The sequence below is a fragment of the Sus scrofa genome, chromosome X (genome assembly GCF_000003025.6).
Source record: "Sus scrofa isolate TJ Tabasco breed Duroc chromosome X, Sscrofa11.1, whole genome shotgun sequence".
Taxonomy (NCBI): Eukaryota; Metazoa; Chordata; class Mammalia; order Artiodactyla; family Suidae; genus Sus; species Sus scrofa.
The window spans coordinates 108,206,653-108,226,233 of NC_010461.5; the positions used below are offsets into that span (position 1 = coordinate 108,206,653).

The 19,581-nt window shown below is 40.0% G+C and overlaps 1 protein-coding gene across 1 annotated transcript in view; it reads left to right on the plus strand.

Moving 5' to 3' along the window:
• The window catches only part of STK26 (serine/threonine kinase 26), a gene marked incomplete at its 5' end in the record, with an annotated part of 58,440 nt that overhangs the window by 27,423 nt on the left and 11,436 nt on the right, over positions 1-19,581 (plus strand). The window contains 2 exon segments of the mRNA NM_001143727.1: positions 11,476-11,706; positions 19,342-19,398. Coding sequence (NP_001137199.1) covers positions 11,476-11,706; positions 19,342-19,398 — 288 coding nt within the window.

The window sequence follows — 19,581 nt, forward strand, 5'->3', positions numbered from 1 at the left end:
TTAAAAAAAAAATGTGTATTATAAAAATACTGATTCCCGGGCCCCAATCTCAGAGATTCTGAATCAGTAGTTTTGGCATGAGGCCTGCATATCTGCATTTTCTTTTTTCTTTTCTTTTCTTTTAGGGCCACAGTTGCGGCACATAGACGTTCCCAAGCAAGGGGCCGAATTGGAGCCACAGCCATGGCATGTATATGCATTTTAAAAATTGACTGGTGATTCTCAGGTGTAGTCAGGATTAGAGAGCACTTAGGAAGCCTTTAAGAGTTCTTCCAGCCCTCTGACTCTCTGATTTAAGTTTACGAGAAGTGTTCTTTCATCTGCCCTTGGTTTTCCTTTTTTTTCCATTTTCTTTTTTTAAAGTATAGTCTATTTACAGTATGTCTATTTACAATATGTACAACATAGTGATTCAGTGTTTTTATAGATTATACTTCATTTAAAGTTACTACAAAATAATGACTGTAATTCCCTGGGCTATACAGTATCTTTGTTGCTTATTTATTTTATACATAGTAGTTTGTACGTCTTAACCCATTACCCTTATCATGCCCCTCCCCAGTCCCTTTCCCCACTGGTAACCACTAGTTTGTTCTCTATATCTCTGTTTCTGTTTCATTATATATGTGTGCATGTGTGTGTGCATATTTCCTGTGGCATATGGAAGTTCCTGAGCCAGGGGTTGAATCTGAGCTGTAGATGTGACCTATACCTCATCTGTGGCAACACCAGATCTGAGCTGCCTCTGTGACCTGCTCCGCAGCTTGCAGCAACACTGGATCCTTAATCCACTGAGCAAGGCCAGGGATCAAACCCACATCCTCACAGACACTATGTTGAGTTCTTAACCCACTGAGCCACAATGGGAACTCCTTGTTTTATATTTTAGATGTCACATATAAGTGATAACATACTCTAACTTATTTCCCTAAGCATTATACACTCCGGGTCCCTTATATCCTCCATGTTGTTGCAAGTGGCATTATTTTATTTTTTTATGGCTGAATAACATTCCTTTGTGTGTATACACACGCACATATATATACACCACATCTTTATCCATTCACCTGTTGATTCACCTGTAGATTGCTTTGAGTAGTATGGTTCTTTCTGTATTTTGGCTAAGGTAAATAAAGCAGTGAACTTTGGAGTGCGTGTATCTTTTTGAATTATTGTTTTCATCATCTTCGGATATATACCCAGTAGTGGAATTGCTGGATCATATGGTAGATCTACATTTAGTTTTCTAAGAAACCCCTGTATTGTTTTCCATAGTGGTTATACCAATTTACATTCCCACCAGCAGTGTAGGAGGGTTCTCTTTTCTCCATATCCTGGCCAACATTTGTTATTTGTGGTCTTTTTGATGATAGCCATTCTGACAGGTGTGAGATAATATCTCATTGTGGTTTTGCTTTGCATTTCCCTGCTGATTAGTGATGTTGAGCATCTTTTCATGTGCCTGTTGGCTATCTGTATGTCTTCTTTGGAAAAATGTGTATATTCAGGTCCTCTCCCCATTTTTAAATCAGAGTTTGTTTTTTTGATACTGACTTGATGAACTCTTTATATATGTTGGATATTAACCCCTTATTTGACATATCATTTGCAGATATCTTCTGCCATTTAGTATGTTGTCTTTTCATTTTGTTGATGGTTTACTTTGCTGCTGTGCAAAAAGCTTTTAAATTTAATTAGGTCCCAATTGTTTATTTTTGCTTTTGCTATGTCTGAGTAGACAGGTCTAAAAAAACTATAGCTAATATACGTCAATTAAACTTTTAAAAATGGAACAAAAAAACAAAAGCAAAAAAATCATAATAAAAAAGAGTGCTGCAACTTATGTCAAAGAGTGATCTGCCTATTTTCTTCTGGGAGTTTTCTAGTTTCTGGTCCTTATATTTAGGTATTTAATCCATTTTGAATTTATTTTTGAGAAAGATACTCTAAGATATCTTCTTTTACATATAACTGTCCAATTTTGCCAGCACCACTATTGAAGAGACCTTTTTGCCCCATTGTATATTTTTGCCTACATTGTCATATTGTGTGGGTTTACATCTGGGCTCTCTATGCTTCTCCATTGATCTGTTTTTCTGGTTTTGTGCCAATACCATACTGTTTTGATTACCATAGCTTTGTAGTATACTCTGAAGTTAGGGAGTATATGATACCTCCAACTTTCTTCTTTTTTTCTCAAGATTGCTCTGGATATTCAGGGTCTTTCATAGTTATGTATACATTTTAGGATTATTTGTTCTGGTTCTGTAAAAAAAAAAGTCATGGGTATTTGATAGGGATTGCATTAAATAAATATGCAGACCACTTTGAGTTTGATGGTACATTGGATGGACATTTTAAAAATAGCAATTCTTTCAGTACATGAACACAGGATATTTTTCCATTTCTTTGTGTCATCTTCAGTTTCCTTCATCAGTGTTTTATAGTTTTCAGAGTTTAGGACTTTCACCTCTTTGGTTAAATGTATGCCTAGGTATTTCTTTTCAATGTGATTTTAAGTGGTACTGTTTTTTAAATTACTTTTTCTGATAGTTCATTAGTAATGTATAGAAAGGAACAGATTTCTGGAGTTCCTGTCGTGGTGCAGCAGAAATGAATCCGACTAGGAACCATGAGGTTGCGGGTTCAATCCCTGGCCTTGCTCTGTGGGTTAAGGATCCAGTGTTGCCATGAACTGTGGTGTAGGTTGCAGGCTTGGCTTGGATCTGGCATTGCTGTGGCTCTGGCGTAGGCCGGCAGCTGTAGCTCCGATTAGACCCCTAGCCTGAGAACCTCCATATGCCGTGGGTGTGGCCCTAAAAGACAAAAAAATAAAAAAGAAAGAAAGAAAGGAACAGATTTCTGTATATTAATCTTGTTTCCTGTAACTTTACTGAATTAGTTATTAGTTCTAATAATTTTTTTGGTGGGGACCTTAGAGTTTTCTACATAAAGTATCATGTCATCTGTAAATAGTGACAGTTTTACTTCTTTCCTTCCAATTTAGATGCCTTTTATTTCTTTTTCTTGTCTAGACATCTTCATCTTGTTCCTGATTTTAGAGGAGAAAGATTTTCAACTTTTCACCATTGAGTATGATTTTAGCTGTGGGCTTGTCATAATTGACCTTTATTATGTTGATATGTTCCCTCTGTACCAACTTTGATGAGAGATTTTATCATGAATGGATGGATGCTGAATTTTGTCACATGGATTTTCTGCATCTATTGAAACGATCATGTGATTTTTATCTTTCCTCTTGTTACCATGGCATATTACAGTGATTGATTTGTGAATATTGAACCAATCTTGCATCCCTGGAATAAATCCCACTTGATCATGGTGTATGATCCTTTTCATATATTGTTGGATTTGGTTTGCTAGTATTAAGTTGAGGACTTTTGCATCTATATTCATCAAAAATATTGGCTTGTCATTTTCTTTTCTTGTGGTATTTTTGTCTGGTTTTTGTATCACAGTATCAGTGGTCCCACAGAATAAATTGGAGAGTCTTCTATTCTCTTCAATTTTTTGGAATAGTTTGAGAAGGATAGATATTAGCTGTTCTTTATACGTTTGGTATAATTGCCCTGTGAAGCTGTCCAGTCCTGGAATTGTGTTTGCTGGGAGTATTTTTTATTTCAAATTCAGTTTCACCACTAGTGATTGGTCTATAAATTGTGTCTTCTTAATTCAATCTTGGTAGGCTGTATGTTTCTAGTAGAAATTTGTCATTTCTTCTAGGTATCCAATTTGTTGGCATATAATTCTTTGCAGTATTCTCTTATGATTTTTGGTATTTCTGTGGTCACTTGTAATTTCCCCTTTTTCTTTTCTTATTTTGTTTATTTGAGTTCTCTCTCTTTTCTTCTTGGTAAGCCTAGCTAGAGGTTTATCATTTTGTTTGTGTTTTCACGAAAAACAGCTCTGAGTTTCACTGATCTTTTCATTTTTATTTTATTTATTTTTTTTTTTTTTGTCTTTTTTTTGCCATTTTCTTGGGCCGCTCCCGCAGCATATGGAGGTTCCCAGGCTAGGGGTCGAATCGGAGCTGTAGCTGCCAGCCTACACCAGAGCCACAGCAATGCTGGATCCGAGCTGCGTCTGCAACCTACACCACAGCTCACGGCAACGCCGGATCGTTAACCCACTGAGCAAGGGCAGGGACCGAACCCGCAACCTCGTGGTTCCTAGTTGGGTTCGTTAACCACTGCGCCATGACGGGAACTCCAATCTTTTCATTTTTAAATCTTTTTTATTTGTATCTTCTCCGACTTTTGTTGTTTCCTTCCTTCTGCTGACTTTGGGCCTTGTTCTTCTTTTTGTATTTCTTTAGAGGATAAGTTAGGCTGTTTATTTGAGATTTTTCTTGTTTCTTAAAGAAGGCCTGTCTCGCTCTAAACTTCCCTCTTGAACTACTTTTGCTGCTTCCCATAGATTTTTGAAAGTTGTGTTTCCATTTTCATTTGTCTCGAGGTGTTTTCTGATTTCCTCTTTGATTTCTTCATTGATCCATTGGTTTTTAGTAGCACATTGTTTAGTTTCCACTTGTTTGTGCTTTTCCCGTTTTTCTTGCATAACTGATTCCTGGTTTTGTGCCTTTGTGGTCAGAAGGAATGCCTAATGTTATTTCTATTATCTTAAATTTGTTAGGAGACTTATTTTGTGGCCTAGCATATGATCTATCCTGGAGAATGTTTCATGTACATTTGAAAAGAATGCGTACTCTGCTGTTTGGGGATGGAATGTCCTGTAAGTAGATATCCGTTAAGTTCAACATATCTATTGTGTCATTTAAGACCAGTGTTGCCTTATTTATTTTTTTTGATCTGATTGACCTGTCTGTTGCTTTTAAGTGAGGTGTTAAAAGTCTCCTACTCTCATTGTATTATTAATATTTGTCTTGTATTGATCCCATTATCATCGTATAATGAATGCCCTTCTCTGTCTTTTGTTATAGCCTTTGCTTTAAAGTCTGTTCATCTGATATAGAGTATTTCTACCACTGCTTTCTTGTCATTTCCATTTGCATGAACTATCTTTTTCCATTCCCTCACTTTAAGTATGTATGTGTCTTTAGCTCTGAAGTGAGTCCCCTATAGGTAGCATATAGATGGATCTTGTTATTTTATCCAGTCAGCCACCCTATATCTTTTGATTGGAGCATTTAGTCCATTGACATTTAAAGTAATTATTGATAGGTGTATTCTTATTGCCATTTTATTATTTGTTTCCCATTTGTTTTTGTAGTTCCCTGTTCATTTCTTCTTTCTTTTTCTTCTCTTATGGTTTGACAATTGTTCTTTAATGTCATGCACGTGTTCCTTTCTTTTAAGTTTTTCATCATTGTTGTTGTTGTTGTCTTTTTAGAGCCACACCCATGGCATATGGAGGTTCCCAGGCTAGGGGTCGAATCGGAGCTGTAACCACTGGCCTATGCCACAGCCACAGTAACACCAGATCCAAGCTGCATCTGTGACCTATACCACAGCTCAGGGCAACACTGGATCCTTAACCCACTGATCAAGGCCAGGGATTGAACCTGGTTACTAGTCAGATTCATTTCTGCTGAGCCAAAACAGGAACTCCTTTTCAGTGTGTGTGTGTGTCTATGGTAGGTTTTTGATTTGTGGTTACCATGAGGTTCCTGTATGTTGACCTATAACTGTATCTATTTATTTTTAAGTGATAGTCGTTTTAGTTCAACCACATTCTAAAAAGATCTACATTTTTTATTCCCCACCCCCACATTTTGTGTTTTTGATGACATCTTTTCCATCTTTATGTTTGTTTCTTACCTGTTTATTGTTATACTTGATGTTACAAGTTTTGTCTTCTAGTGTTAGCACTACTTTACTTAAATGGTTGATCCATATCTTTTACCATATATTTTCCTTTACTAGTGGGATTTTTTCCTTTCCTGTAAACTCTTATTTCTTGTAGCCTTTTCATTCCCGTTTAAACTTTGTATTGATGAACTCTTTTTAGTTTTAGTTTTTGGTTGTCTGAGAAGTTCTTTATCTCTCTTTCAATTCTGAATGGTAGCCTTGCTGAGTAGCATATCCTAGATTGTAAGTTTTTCTCTTTCAGCACTTTAAATTTATCATGCTACTCATTTCTGGCCTGCAGAATTTCTGCAGAAAAATCAGCTGATAGCCTTATGGGGGTTCCCTTATATGTGACTCTCTATTTTTCTCTTACTGCCTTTAGAATCCCCTCTTTATCTCTAACTTTTGCCCTTTTAATTCTGATATGTCTTGGTCTGGCTCTCTTTGGGTTCATCTTGTTTGGAACTCTCTCTGCTTCTTGTACCTGGAAGTCTGTTTCCTTCTTCAGCTTCAGGAAATTTTCAGCCTTAATTTCATCAAGTATATTTTTTATCCCTTTTTTTCTCTGTCCTCCCTATGGGACCCTTGTAATGTGGATGTTAGTATGCTTGATGTTGTCTCAGAGCTCCCTTAAACTAGCATCATTTTAAAAATTGGTTTTTTATTTTTGCTCTTCTGTTTGCATAATTTCCATTATTCTATCTTCTATATCACTTAGTCATTCTTTTATATCAGCTAATCTTCTATTAATACCCTCTAGTGTATTTTTAATTTCAGTCATTGTATTCTCCAGCTCTGACTGGTTCTTTTTTATGTTTTGTAGTTACTTGTTAAAGTTCTCACTGTGCTCATCTATTCTTTTCCCAAGTTCATTTGGCATTCCTATTATTAATGCTTTGAACTCTTTATCTGGTAAATTGTTTAACTCTGTTTCATTTCAGTTTTTTCATGAGGGTTCTTTCATTTGAAAGATATTCCTCTGTCTTCTGATTTTGACTTTCTCTGTCGCTATGAAGTTGGGCGGAAGCGTTACCTATCCCACGCTTGTGGGGGAGCATCCCTATGCGATCTATGTGCCCCGTGGCTTTGGTGGGAGAGCTGCATATGATGTAGGTGGGAGTCACATCTTCTCCAAGGGTGTGCTGGCAGCTGTCACCTTGGTAGAAGGTGAAACTGGAGATAGGCTAGAGCTAGAGCCAGGACTTCTCCTATGCTCAGTGGTGATCACCACCCAATTGGGGGCAGAGTTGGGGCTCAAAGTACTAGAGCAGAAGCCCTAGGAGTCAGGTCTGAGCTGATTCCATTCCCCCTAAGTGTGTGTACTCCCCCTGGCAGTGGCACCTCTACTCTAGTAAAGAGCAGCACTGGAGCGAGAAAGACTAGAGGGGCCCTGCAGGGCAGGCTGGGGCGTGTGCTGGGACAGCCCCAGCAAGTTAGTCCAAGCCCCAGGCAGTTTTCAATCTGCAGCTTCCTCATGTGCATGCTGGTAATTGCCGCCTTCCCTCTATTCAGAGACAGTTCCATTCTGTCTAAGTGTGAACAGTCTCCTTGGCAGCAGTAGCTTTCACAGCAGTGGGGAGCTGCACCAGAGCAAGAAGGCTGGAGTGGGCACCCAGTGCAGACTGGGGAGCAGGCTGTGACAGTTGCAGGAAACCAGCCAGAGCCCCAGGTAGTTTTCAAACTGTTTCCTCCACCTTGTTGCCTGGGGGTAAGCAAGTGTGTGCATGCTCTTTATGAGCAGGCTCTCGGTGTCTTTCGGCCCTCCAGTAAGTCCCACTGGCTTTCAAATCAGCTAAAAGGGGGTTTGTCTTCTGAGTCAGGCCCAATATGTGTCTTGAACCCATCACTCCCCAGTGAGGATTCTTGAGCCTGTGATATCCCCCTCCTCTTGTGTGTCCCCTGCTAGGGGCATGGGTCCCAGCCAGGTTGCATTTCCTCCCTATGTGCAATTCTTTCTTTATAGACTTGATTATAGGAAAATATTTTTGTCAGTCTCCAGGTTGTCTCCAACAAGATTTGCTCCACATGTAGATGTATTTCTGATGTGTTTGGGGAGGGAGCTCACTCTGCCATCGTGAGCTCCCTCCCATCTGTCCCTGCCTTGCCACAGCAAACAAGCAAAATGAACCTCTTAGACTTTTTCCCCTTGGACAAGAGTATTTCCACACTAAGAGGTTGTTATTAGCATTGTCCTTTTAGTGGTGATGATACCATCTGTCTAAGACTCCTATTTGCAGCAGTATACCTGTAGCTGAAGAGTCCAAGTCCAAGCAAAGGACAGGTAATGAAGGCCAAGGAATAATGAGAATGTCCGGAGGTGCATCTCTGAGGTTTTCCTTTTCACAGAGCCACTTTCGTGGGGCATGTATAAATCCCCTATGTTTAGTTGTAAATCAGTGCGACGTTAATTTAGCCATTTATCCTTTTTTGGGGGGGAGGGTTGCCGAACGTAGAGCTCCTTCCCGGGCCATGGCTTAGAGAAGGCAACGTGAACACAGATGTAGCAGTAAACTAATTTTGCAACGGAGATAGCAAGATTCAGAAATTTTAATATTCTTAAAAGAATATTTGATTTGGGTGAAGAGGAAGCGGACTTGATTTTCTTGGAGGCTCTAAAGAAGAGTGGATGTGAATGATTGGGCAAGCCAGCTTCTTTATAAAGGTGGTTTTTAAATTGCATTGCTTAGGGTGTTTACCATTTATTTACTTGACTTTTGCCCTTGCATGAAAAACCAAAAGAAAATATGTCTTATTATCAATGGGATACTTTGGTTTAAGAAGCTGGTGACATGGTGAATGGCGAGTTAGATCTTAGGCATTATCTATCCCAGATTCAGGAAGTCAGGGAAGTGAGGTTATACTTGTAATAAACATGTTTTCATGATTCTCTTCCCTCTGAAAGTTAGGGTTTTGCATGAGAAGTTTTAGTCCCTGTATAAAAGAGTGGGAAGTACAAACATTCTGTAAATGACAGATCTTTCTCTTTTTCTTTGTCCAACTTGGATTCCTTAATTTAAAATCTTAAATTACATTGATGATTTAGAATTCATTTCAGAGCTTCTTTAAAATTCAAAATGTGACTTGATTTTTAAATCTTTGATTTACATACTTTGAGGAACCCATTTATTATAGAAAGCAAGAACAGCTGTGTTCTCCCTGGGGTTGATCGTTTCAGTCAAATCCTTTTAAAACATAATTAGGAAGATTAGGATTTAATCTTTGTTTCTTACAACAAAAAATTCTCATTACGCAGTTAATATACTTCCTAGACCAGAATGTGTTATCAGAAAGTACATATTATCTACTTTTTAATCAATAGCATATTCACAAAGTTTAGATTTGTTTTGTGGTTACATCAGAAAAACTGAAAGATTTGATCTTTTTATTTTTCCAGTTCACTGAATTTAGGAAGTTATGGGCTAGGGAACCTATCACTGAGCTATTTGGCGAGTATTTTTGCCACAAGTTGCTAGAAAGACAAGAACCATCACCAAAAGTAGGAAGAGGTAACTTGTGGATTAGCTATGATATGATAATAGTCATAATATCTTGGTAAGAAATTAAGCACCAAGTAAATCAAGAGTGATGGTACTCAGGTTTTGGAGAAGGTATTTCAACAAAATGTTAGCAATAACAAGACATTCGCAACCTGTGGAAGCGTAAACTATTTTTAAAAGTGCACATGGGCAGCTCATGTATCTGTCCCCTGTGGGTGGGGTAAGAGTAGCTTGCCATATCAGAGAGGCTGTGGCACACATGGAAAGTATGTCTTTTAGAAATGGAAAAAAAATCCAATGAAACATAATGGGGAAGCTTATCAATTAAGCAAGTCATGTGCAAACTGTCTTTACGGCTGGTTGGAAAAGAAAAATGACAACGTTCTTTAAAATCAGTCATAAGTTTTTGTTTATCTGTTTTGTCTTTTTCCAGGGCCACATCCATGGCATATGGAGGTTCCCAGGCTAGGGGTCTCATCGGAGCTGTTGCTGCCAAAGCCACAGCAATGCGGGATCCGAGCAGCATCTGCGACCTACACCACAGCTCACGGCAACGCCGGATCCTTAACCCACTGAGCGAGGCCAGGGATTGAACCCGCAACCTCATGGTTCCTAGTCGGATTCGTTAACCACTGAGCCACGACAGGAACTCTGAGTCATAAGTTTTTAAGTTACTCAAAAGCAGGCAGTTTACTGAGTCTATTTGGTGATGATGGTGCAATGAACTTGATTAGAAAAAAATAATAAACTTTAGTGATCTATTAGTCTAATAAAAGAAGGTAAAAGGGAATTGCTAACTCTATAATTGTCTCCTGAAATTAATGACTAGTTTAAATTGTAATAAATGAACAGATAATCTAGGTCCAATTAACAAATTAAATGTAGACAGTTCATCAGAACTATGTGGCATCCTTCTGTATTTTGAAGGAACTCAAAGTTTTAGGGGTAGACTAATAATAAAGCACTTAAGTATCAATTAATAACATGCCCTTTTTGTCCTCCTTGATCAGTTGTATTTATTTAGCAGTACGAGCTTAAGTGATGATAAAGGTTATCTCGAGGGAGTACATTTGAATTCGGAAGTGTCCATTATTAGAAGAAGTATTTCTGGATCAGGAAAGGCCGACCTATACGTGTGTTAACCTAAAAACTTATACTTGATTCAGATTTTATTATAGCAACATATTGACTTATTCCGCATTCGCACTGTGAGATGAATAGTGAAAGTTGAACATCTTACCATTTCCTCGGGAGTACTAGCAATTATGATAAAAACATAGAATCTTATTCAGCTGTTGATAAAACATTACATACAAGCAGGATCCTGAGTAAAGAAGAAGAAAAAAAGACTTGTAGATTCTTGGGCCTTTCGCGTTGTGTGCTGGTTACATGGTGGTTTAGAAGTCTGGGTGCAGGGATTATGATGTCCAAGTTGGAGAGAGAGAGAGTTAAAAGGTAACCTTTTGCTGGTGGAAGGTTTGAATTCGAACAGCTCACCTACCTACATCTTAGGTTAAATATTCTTACCAGCACCACCATTGCATTAATGCGCCAGTTGTGTCTAGTCAACTGCTTTATTCTAAAAAGAGTCTGGGAGTGCCCATCATGGCTCAGTGGAAACGAATCTGACTGGTGTCCATGAGGCCGAAGGTTCCATCCCCGGCCTCACTCGCTGGCTTAAGGATCCAGCGTTGCCGTGAGCTGTGGTGTAGGTCGCAGACACGGCTCAGATCTGGCGTGGCTGTGGCTATGGTGTAGGCCGGCAGCCACAGCTCCAATTGGACCCCTAGCCTGGGAACTTCTATATGCCACAGGTGAGGCCCTAAAAAGACCAAAAATAAATAAATAAAAAATAAAAAGAGGCTGGTCCTTTGGCATGCACCAGACACAGCATTTGCTGCAGGGGATTGTGGTAATGGTTTGACACGGTTCGTGTGGGTGATCCAATACACTGTGGACTGGCTGGCCATTTGGGATACAGTTGTTCTCACAAAGCACATGTGGAGAGTCAAGGGAGTCTGTATGTTTTGTTTCCTAGGGAGTCTGCATATTTTGTTTCCTAATGTGTCGTTGTCTTTTGTGATTTATTTTCCTTCATTTGAAAGTTTGATGCAAAGCATTTCCTTTCTTTCCCTCTGCTCCCCCCTCAGAATAATATAGCCGACCCAGAAGAACTGTTCACAAAATTAGAGCGCATTGGAAAAGGCTCCTTTGGAGAAGTTTTCAAAGGAATTGATAACCGTACCCAGCAAGTGGTTGCTATTAAAATCATAGACCTCGAGGAGGCCGAGGATGAAATTGAAGACATTCAGCAAGAAATAACTGTTTTGAGTCAATGCGACAGCTCATATGTAACGAAATACTATGGATCATATTTAAAGGTAACGTGTGTGCTGTATTATTTAAGTCATAAGGTATTTTCATTAGCGGTGTTTCTTCTGTTTTTTAAAAAACGCCATTTTTTGAAAGGCAATGTCTTAAATTAGGATTTGGCTTCCAGGCAGAATCCAGCTCCATTTATAGTGCCAAAATAGACTCTTTTTAGATTTAGCAGCTGTATTCTGAATGCATCTCAGTACTCAGCTGCACCATTTTTTCCACACCTGAACTTGTGGGGTTGATGGGGGAGCAGACATGCAGCTGAGCCTTGAGACATATCCTTGGTCAGGAAAGAGCTTTCTTCCTGGGCTTTTACACATTATTCTCAGTGGTCCAGTCTGTCTCAACCTCAGAACTGATGGCATATGTAGGTATGTCACTTATTCCATTGAGTTACAGTGGGTATTTACACATCTCTCTCCCCCTCCAAGTTGTGAGCTTCTTGATGGCCAAGAATTTAGTTCAACCAGCCTTGGTTTTTCACATCACTTAGCACAGGGCATGGCACATCTTAGCACATGATAAATACTTGTTAAAATGGAATTAAATAGAATAATATCTGCCTCCCCCCCAACACACACAAATGTTGAATTTTTAGTTTCCAGGATTATAGATTAGCAGACACCTAAATATCCAGCAGATGGAAATATTACTGCATAACAAAACTCTCTTGTTTTTGCCAGCAGAAGAATTAGATGACCCAAGTCATCTACCTCTTTTGTTCCAGAGTTAGAAATCAGAATTTGTGTCTATTGAAATGTAAACAATAAATAGAAAAATCTAGCCAAGGTTGGAGTGTAAAATATTTCAAAAATTTAAAAATGTATCCCCATATTGTTATTTTTCAAAGGCAGGCAGTGTTAGTTAGGTCTTTGCTTTTCAGGGCTTCCGAGAGGGAAGGGTTTTTTATTTGTTGCTTTTTTGGTTCATCTATATCTAGGCCAAAAGGGTGTGTTTATAACCCATCAGGCTGTTGGCCTGCACAAAAATTACTACTATCTTTTTAATGTTCTGTGGATCAAATATACCCTAGAAAAAGCTGTCTATGTTCGTTAATACTAATTGAGAAATTCATCATCAATTTAACTGGCTTTTTTTTTTTTACAAAGCCTGATTTATTCTAATATTACATGAATTACGTGACTGCGGAGTGAATGCATAGGAAAATGAATCATTAAATAGCCAGTCACTGTGTGTCATATACTAGGTTCTGGAGATGTGAAAATGAACAAGTCACTCTCGCCATTGAAGGGCTCACAGTCCCATATAGCACTAAAATGGTGTAGATTTTGTGATTGAGTGTGTATGTGCACGGTACCGATGGGGCATAAATAAGCAAGCACTTACCTTTACCCTTTTTTTGCCGTGGTGGCGGATACTGCTGGTAGCTCTTATCCCATATGCTTCTCCAAGTGTTAGCGTTACTCTGTTTTACTGTATACATAATTACTTGATTCTTTGTGGCATATTTGCTTTCATATTCTTTCCTACAAAGCTTATTTAGCAGGTCAGGTTCTTTTTGAGGAATCCTGTGAGTGGTCCCACAGTATCAGTAGTTTTAGGTCCCTCTTCTAACTCCCATAACAGGCTTGGTTGTAGGCAGCCCAGGGAATTTGTTGCTGGTGGTGGCAGTGGTGTATGTGTGTGTGTGTGTGTGTGTGTGTGTGTGTGTGTGTGTGTGTGTGTGTTTTGCTCATTCTGGTTTACTCTTTCTGGATTGAATCCTTGTAGTTCCAGATCCACTCCAGAGCAAATCTAGATGCTTGCTATTTATAGGCACCTTTATCCAATCAGCTATTTTTGGTAACTGACTTAAAGTATTAAATCATCTCTATTTAAAATGCTCTCTTCTGTATCATATTGAAATTGGGTACTGAAATGGTATTGACTTTTATTGGTTACTTACAACCTTTGTTTATTCATAGTCAGAGCTCTTATGGGAAATGAATTGTAGCTGTGAGCTGTGGTGTGGGGTCGCAGACTTGGCTCGGATCCCGAGTGGCTGTGGCCGGCAGGTGTAGCTCTCATTTGACCCCTAGCCTGGGAACCTCCATATGCTGCAGGTGCCACCCTAAAAAGAAAAAAAAAATTTCCCTCATAGTATACATATATCAGTCACCCAATAAATGCTTAATATTTTAATCAATGAAACTGATAGTTTTCTCCAAATCTTGACTATAGAATGCTTTGAGACCAGTTAATGATACAGAACTATTATCCCAGATGTCCTCTGAAAGAATTAAACTGCATTATTTTTATCTCCTTCGCCCATCATTAATTAAAGTACCTGATGAAAAAGAGTGCTTTGAGGAACCCGTCGTTCCATGGTAAAACTGTAGAAAATCACAGGTGACTGCTCTTGATTATTTGCATCTAGGTTCGATTTACATTAAATAAATGTGTGTCCACACACATATGCACACATGTGCCATCTCTGTATGGATATACTTAGACACACAGAGAGAAAAAGAAGTATCTGATGATTTTATAACCCTTTACTACCCCTTATTTAAAGTACTTCCTTAAATCGGCCACTTATTTTATGTTTATATTCAAACGTAATGGGACTTTGCAGACTTGCATTTCTTTAAACTGAAATCACAGCAGATCTAACAGGGTTCTGTTTAATGCAGTCAGTGTTCACTCGGGGCTGCGTCCTCGAAGTGCCATCAGAGGACTGCCTCATCCCTTAACTTATGTTCTGATTGTGGCCCGTCCTTCCATTTCAGATGACATGGGGGATTTTGTGTTAATCGAGGAAAGGAGGCTATGCGTTCTTCTCAGGTTGTCCTAACACAGGACGGAACCAAGACCTCACTGTAAGCTGGGGGCAAAGTTACTGCACTTGAGAGAAAATTATATGCTCTCTGAAACTGCATGTAGTTGTAGCGCTTTCCTTGAGACACGCAAAAATGTACTAGGTATTCATTTTGACTGAGCTCACTGTATAACTTCATTTTTAAAAACAAGAGTAAAAACCAGACAAACACATCAGTATGACCACAGTATTTGCCTTTAATTTTAGTTCGCTGCAGATTTTCTTGACGGACAAAGTTAGTCTTTGTGAGGACTGCTAAAATAAGCAAACCCTTCCCTTCTGATCTCATAATATTGGAAGAATCTTTTATAATCTTTAAATATTTTTCTAGTTTGATGTAAATCTTAAAATGCAGCTCACTCAGGCATTGACTAGAATTTGAATCACGCCTTTATTTGCTGCTGAAAATTGCCTTTAGATTTTTGTTTATGTTAAGGAGATATACCACACCTCCACATACCACGACTACTGATATTTATTTTTTAAAAAAAGACTTGAATGACTGGAGTAAAGTATTCCAGAATAGGGTGTGTACCGTTCTGTGGCCTTCTCACGATTTTCCTGAGAGTTTTGTGTGTGCTTATTTCCCGTGTATGGCGAATGTTTCGGGAATATTTCTGGACTACGCTCTAATTTTAAAAACTCGTATTTTTCTTAGAAGACTTGAAGGAAATTGAAGAGGGAAATAATTTCCTCCTCTTAAAGTGTTTTTTTTTTTTCTCTCTCTCTCTCAAAATAAGAAGCTTTAAACTTCCTGTGATATACCTCTAAGAAGCCCCCTATTAGATTCGATTCGGCAGGTCTTTATGTATTGGGTACCTACTCTGTGTATTCCTTTCATTCTGCATGCCTTCCCTGGTTAGTCTCATCTACTTTATTCTGACAGTTTCTAAATTCATGCCTCTGGTTTCAGCCTCTCTCCTTAGCCCCAGACAGGTATGTCTAGCTTACCTCCTGGTACCCACTTACCTATGGGTCGGTATATCAAGTGCAGTATCCCCCAAACTGGGGAGTGGCATTTCACCTGGGTCTCGAGTATGATTCTGATGGGGGCCAAGGTGTGCGGGTGAGGTTCAGACAAGGCATTCTAGACGGAGGAAAACGATTCCGGGGGGCGGGGGGGGGTGTAAAGTCTCTGGGAAGATATTCTCCACTGTCCCTTGCGGTTCTAGAACATTTTACATTGTGGTGAAATATACATCATGAACGTTACCATTGTCACCGTTTTTAGCACACAGTTCTGTGTTTAGTACGTTCAAGTTGTACAGCCGTCACTACCCTGTGTGTCCAGAACTGTTTTATCTTCCTCAGCGGAAACTCTGCATGCGTTAACTCCCCACTCCCTCCTCACCATCGTCTCCAGTAACCACCAGTCCGCTTTCCATCTCCATGAACTTCCCTACCCTAGGCTCCTTCATATAAATGGAGTCATTCAACATGTGCCCTTCAGTGACTGGCTCGTTTTACTTCTGCACGCTGGTTTATGTCATCGGTGTTCGGATTGGCCGTTTGCTTCATAGACCAGCCTACTTAATTCAACATGTACTTGATCTGTGTCCAATAATGATCTCACAAGTATGTCTAATGGGTATTTGAAATGATTTTTTCCTTTTTTAAAATGTTTTTTTTTCTATGAACAAATGAATTCCAAATTCCACCGTAGCCTTTCTCCCCCTTTGGCCAAGTGTTGGCTTTAGTGGCAAACAGTGGGGTTCAAAGGCCCTATGGGGCCATGGAGTTGATACCCCAGACACCAGGGATTTGTTAAAACTAAGCTCCAGCTTCTCCCCAGTAAACAGTATAGTGGCTCTTGAAATACTTACTCTTTTAGACATCCTGAATTTTGAAACACAGAGCGTTTCCTAAACCCTAATTGACTATGCAGGCTGATGCAGGACTTTTTTTTTTTTAAAGGGCCGCACCCACAGCATATGGAGATTCCCAGGCTAGGGGTTCAATCCCAGCTGCAGCTGCTGGCCTACACCACAGCCACAGCAACACAGGATCCGAGCTGCATCTGCGACCTACCCCACAGCTCACGGGAACGCCAGATCCTTAACCCACTGAGCGAGGCCAGGGATCGAACCTGCATCTTCGTGGATGATACTAGCTGGATTTGTTTCGGCTACATCACGACGGGAGCTTATGATGCAGGACTTTAAACTTACTTCTCCAGCCCGTTGTTAAAGTGTGTGGATCATCTGATAAGTGCAGAAGTGGAGGTTGTCCTTCAGGGACTTCCTGTGTTTAAACGCACCTGATGCGTGCTTATCATTCAGAGGTACTTGGCACTTTTGGATTTGTAGACCAGTAGGCGATATCATCTTAGCCTTTTAAGTCATTTAAAAGCAAAGCAAATCTACACATTTGCCTTCTCCAACAAAAACGTCTTTTACCAGAAATCAAATGTTAGAAGTTGTAGTCCCCAAGAGAATATAAACACAGGGTCCGGATTTTTTGGTGGGGTGTGGTTTGTGTTTGGTGTTTGCCTTCAGACCTGTTGCGGTCAGGGATCAAGTTAAGAGCCTGTGTGGCTTAAGCTTCCTTGACTAGGGAGAAGCCCACCAGGCCTTGCTTCGGTTCCCCTGCCTGCCTCACAGTCTTCTCAATGTCCGGACCTGTGACCATCCTCCAGTGAGGCCTGTCTGCAGCAGTGACAATCAGAAGGAAGCAGCCAGAAAAGCTGCCGGGCAGCCCTGGTTCCCTGCCTGTTTCGGAAGAGGCCTGTTTCCACTGAAGAGCTCTAGTTTGCAAAGAGGAAGCCTTCTTTTCAGATCTGAAAGTTGCTGAGTCGTAACTTTAATGACCTTTTAAGCTTTCTGTGAACATTTTTTAGTGAAGAACAGACAGTTGGTAAGTTTCTGTTTTGGACTGGTACCCTCCCCCCCCCCAACCCCGCCAAAGAAAAAAGACACAATGTTTTTAACTTGGAAAAGAGGTGCTTTCAGACGCACAGAACTGCAAAACAGACCAGTATGTTTTATAAGATCTTTTTATATTTCTTTTAAAGGTCAGGTGAACAGGAAGCGTTCTGAATTCATAAGGTAGAATGTAGTACTTATTAGAAACAAACTGTGGCAAAAGGAAACATTCTCAGGCTGTACGGCTGTGTGAGAAACACTTTTTTTTTTTTCTGAAAAAAGTATGAAGGAAGACCCATCAGGTTCACAATTCTCATGTTCTGAGTGCCTCGTTCCTATTCAGGAAAATATGTTCCATGAACCCCTCCTGGACTTCTTCTCCCCTCCCACTGCTGTGGGGTTTATTGCCTCTCCTTCTGCTGTAGATACCAGTCTTTCCCTCCTCAGTTCAAGCCGGCCTGCTGTGCCAGGAGAGCGTGGATGTCAAGAGGGGCGAGGGCTGTTGTCCCCTCTCTTCTGCTGACACATCCTGCCCAAGATTGGCATCAAGAGAGAAAGGAGGGATCCTTGCACCTTACTCTAACTGAGCCTTCCCTCCCCGGCCCCTAACCCTGGGCTACATCCCGTTCCCCCCACTGCAGTGCCACCCAAGCACTCAGCATCATGTTACTGGAGTCCATTTCTCTGCCATTATAAAGCCTCAGCCTCATGGAGACACTTGGAAATTTTGAATGGAACTCCTGAGTACTTCCCAGGGATTGTAGAGTTTGAGGACTGCCAGCAATAGCTTGAGAATTTTCATCCCACGGCTGGGACTGAAAAGGTGAAAAAGGCGTTTCCTGGCATCCCAAGTCGAAGCACTCACTGAAGGTGTTTTGCCCCTAGGAACCTCGTTAGGGTATAAATAGTACTTTCCTCCGCTGCGCTTTCTGCTATACTATGGATACCTTTGTGTTAAATTGTCTTTCGCAGGGGTCGGCTTCAGGAACGTAGGCATTATTTTTATGGGAAAATGCTTGCTCTCCCAAATTCCAAACATTTTAGTTAAAAATGGACTTTGGGAACACAATCTATTCACAACTTGGCTATTTGCCAGCACAGTAAAACCAACCATTCTACTTCCCATGAAGTCTGTGGTCCCACAGAAATTCAGAGACTACCGCTCATGAAACGGGATGGAGACAGAGACATGTCTCCAGCATTTCAGACTGTAGCTGAAAGAAAAATGATTTAATGGTTTATTCCAACTTTTATCGGATATAGCTGAAGTGCGCATGTTTGTGTGTATGTGTGTATGTTCACTATTTTTGTAATTCACACGTATGCATTCCCCCTATGAGCTCCATTTCCTCTTGTACAATTTACAGTAAGGTTAATTCTCTTTCTCGTATCCATTTACCTTGACCCGGGGGGGGTGGGGGGCAGTGTTCTTTCTAGGTTCCAAAAATGCCCATGAATCATGGCTGAAAAAAGTTGTAAAGTACATTAAAGCAAAAGCCAAAAACTAACACAAGGTACACTGTCCAGTCTCCTCACACTATAAAATCACATGGGAAGCACCCAGAAGCCCCATTCAAAATTTCTACAAGTCTTCATGTACCTCCTCATTCTTGGATGTAACCCACTTTTCCTTTCAATATCATCATTCAGAATGATACTTTAAAGCTGTATTTTTTTTCCTGGGCTTTATAAACACTGCCAACAGTTCAACGATAAGAAACAAAAAAATGTGTTCTTCATTTAACTCTCTCGTACGCTCAATAGGTCTCAGGGAGGGTCAAGAGTCAGAACATGCATTTGTAATATTCTGTGTGCAAATATATTCTGGGTTCCAGGCAACTAATGTGACACCTCTGTTTTAGCACCAGGACGTCAGTATGTCAGATTTACCATTTCTGCTGGTATGTTATTTGGCTCGGGTTTATAATTATTAAAAATCTGTGTCATGGCTTTTACAGGGCTCAAAATTGTGGATAATCATGGAATACCTGGGTGGTGGTTCGGCACTGGATCTTGTAAGTATTTTAAACAAATCACATGCGCACAGACACATCCATGCTTTCACTGTTCTCTTCACCGGCGTAAACAACAGCATGAAGTGATTGCTTCAGTTCACCCTGTGTACTCTTATAGAGACTCAGCTATGTTGCAGGTTTCTGCACATTGCTAACGGTCTTAGAGTGTATAAAAATGCAAAC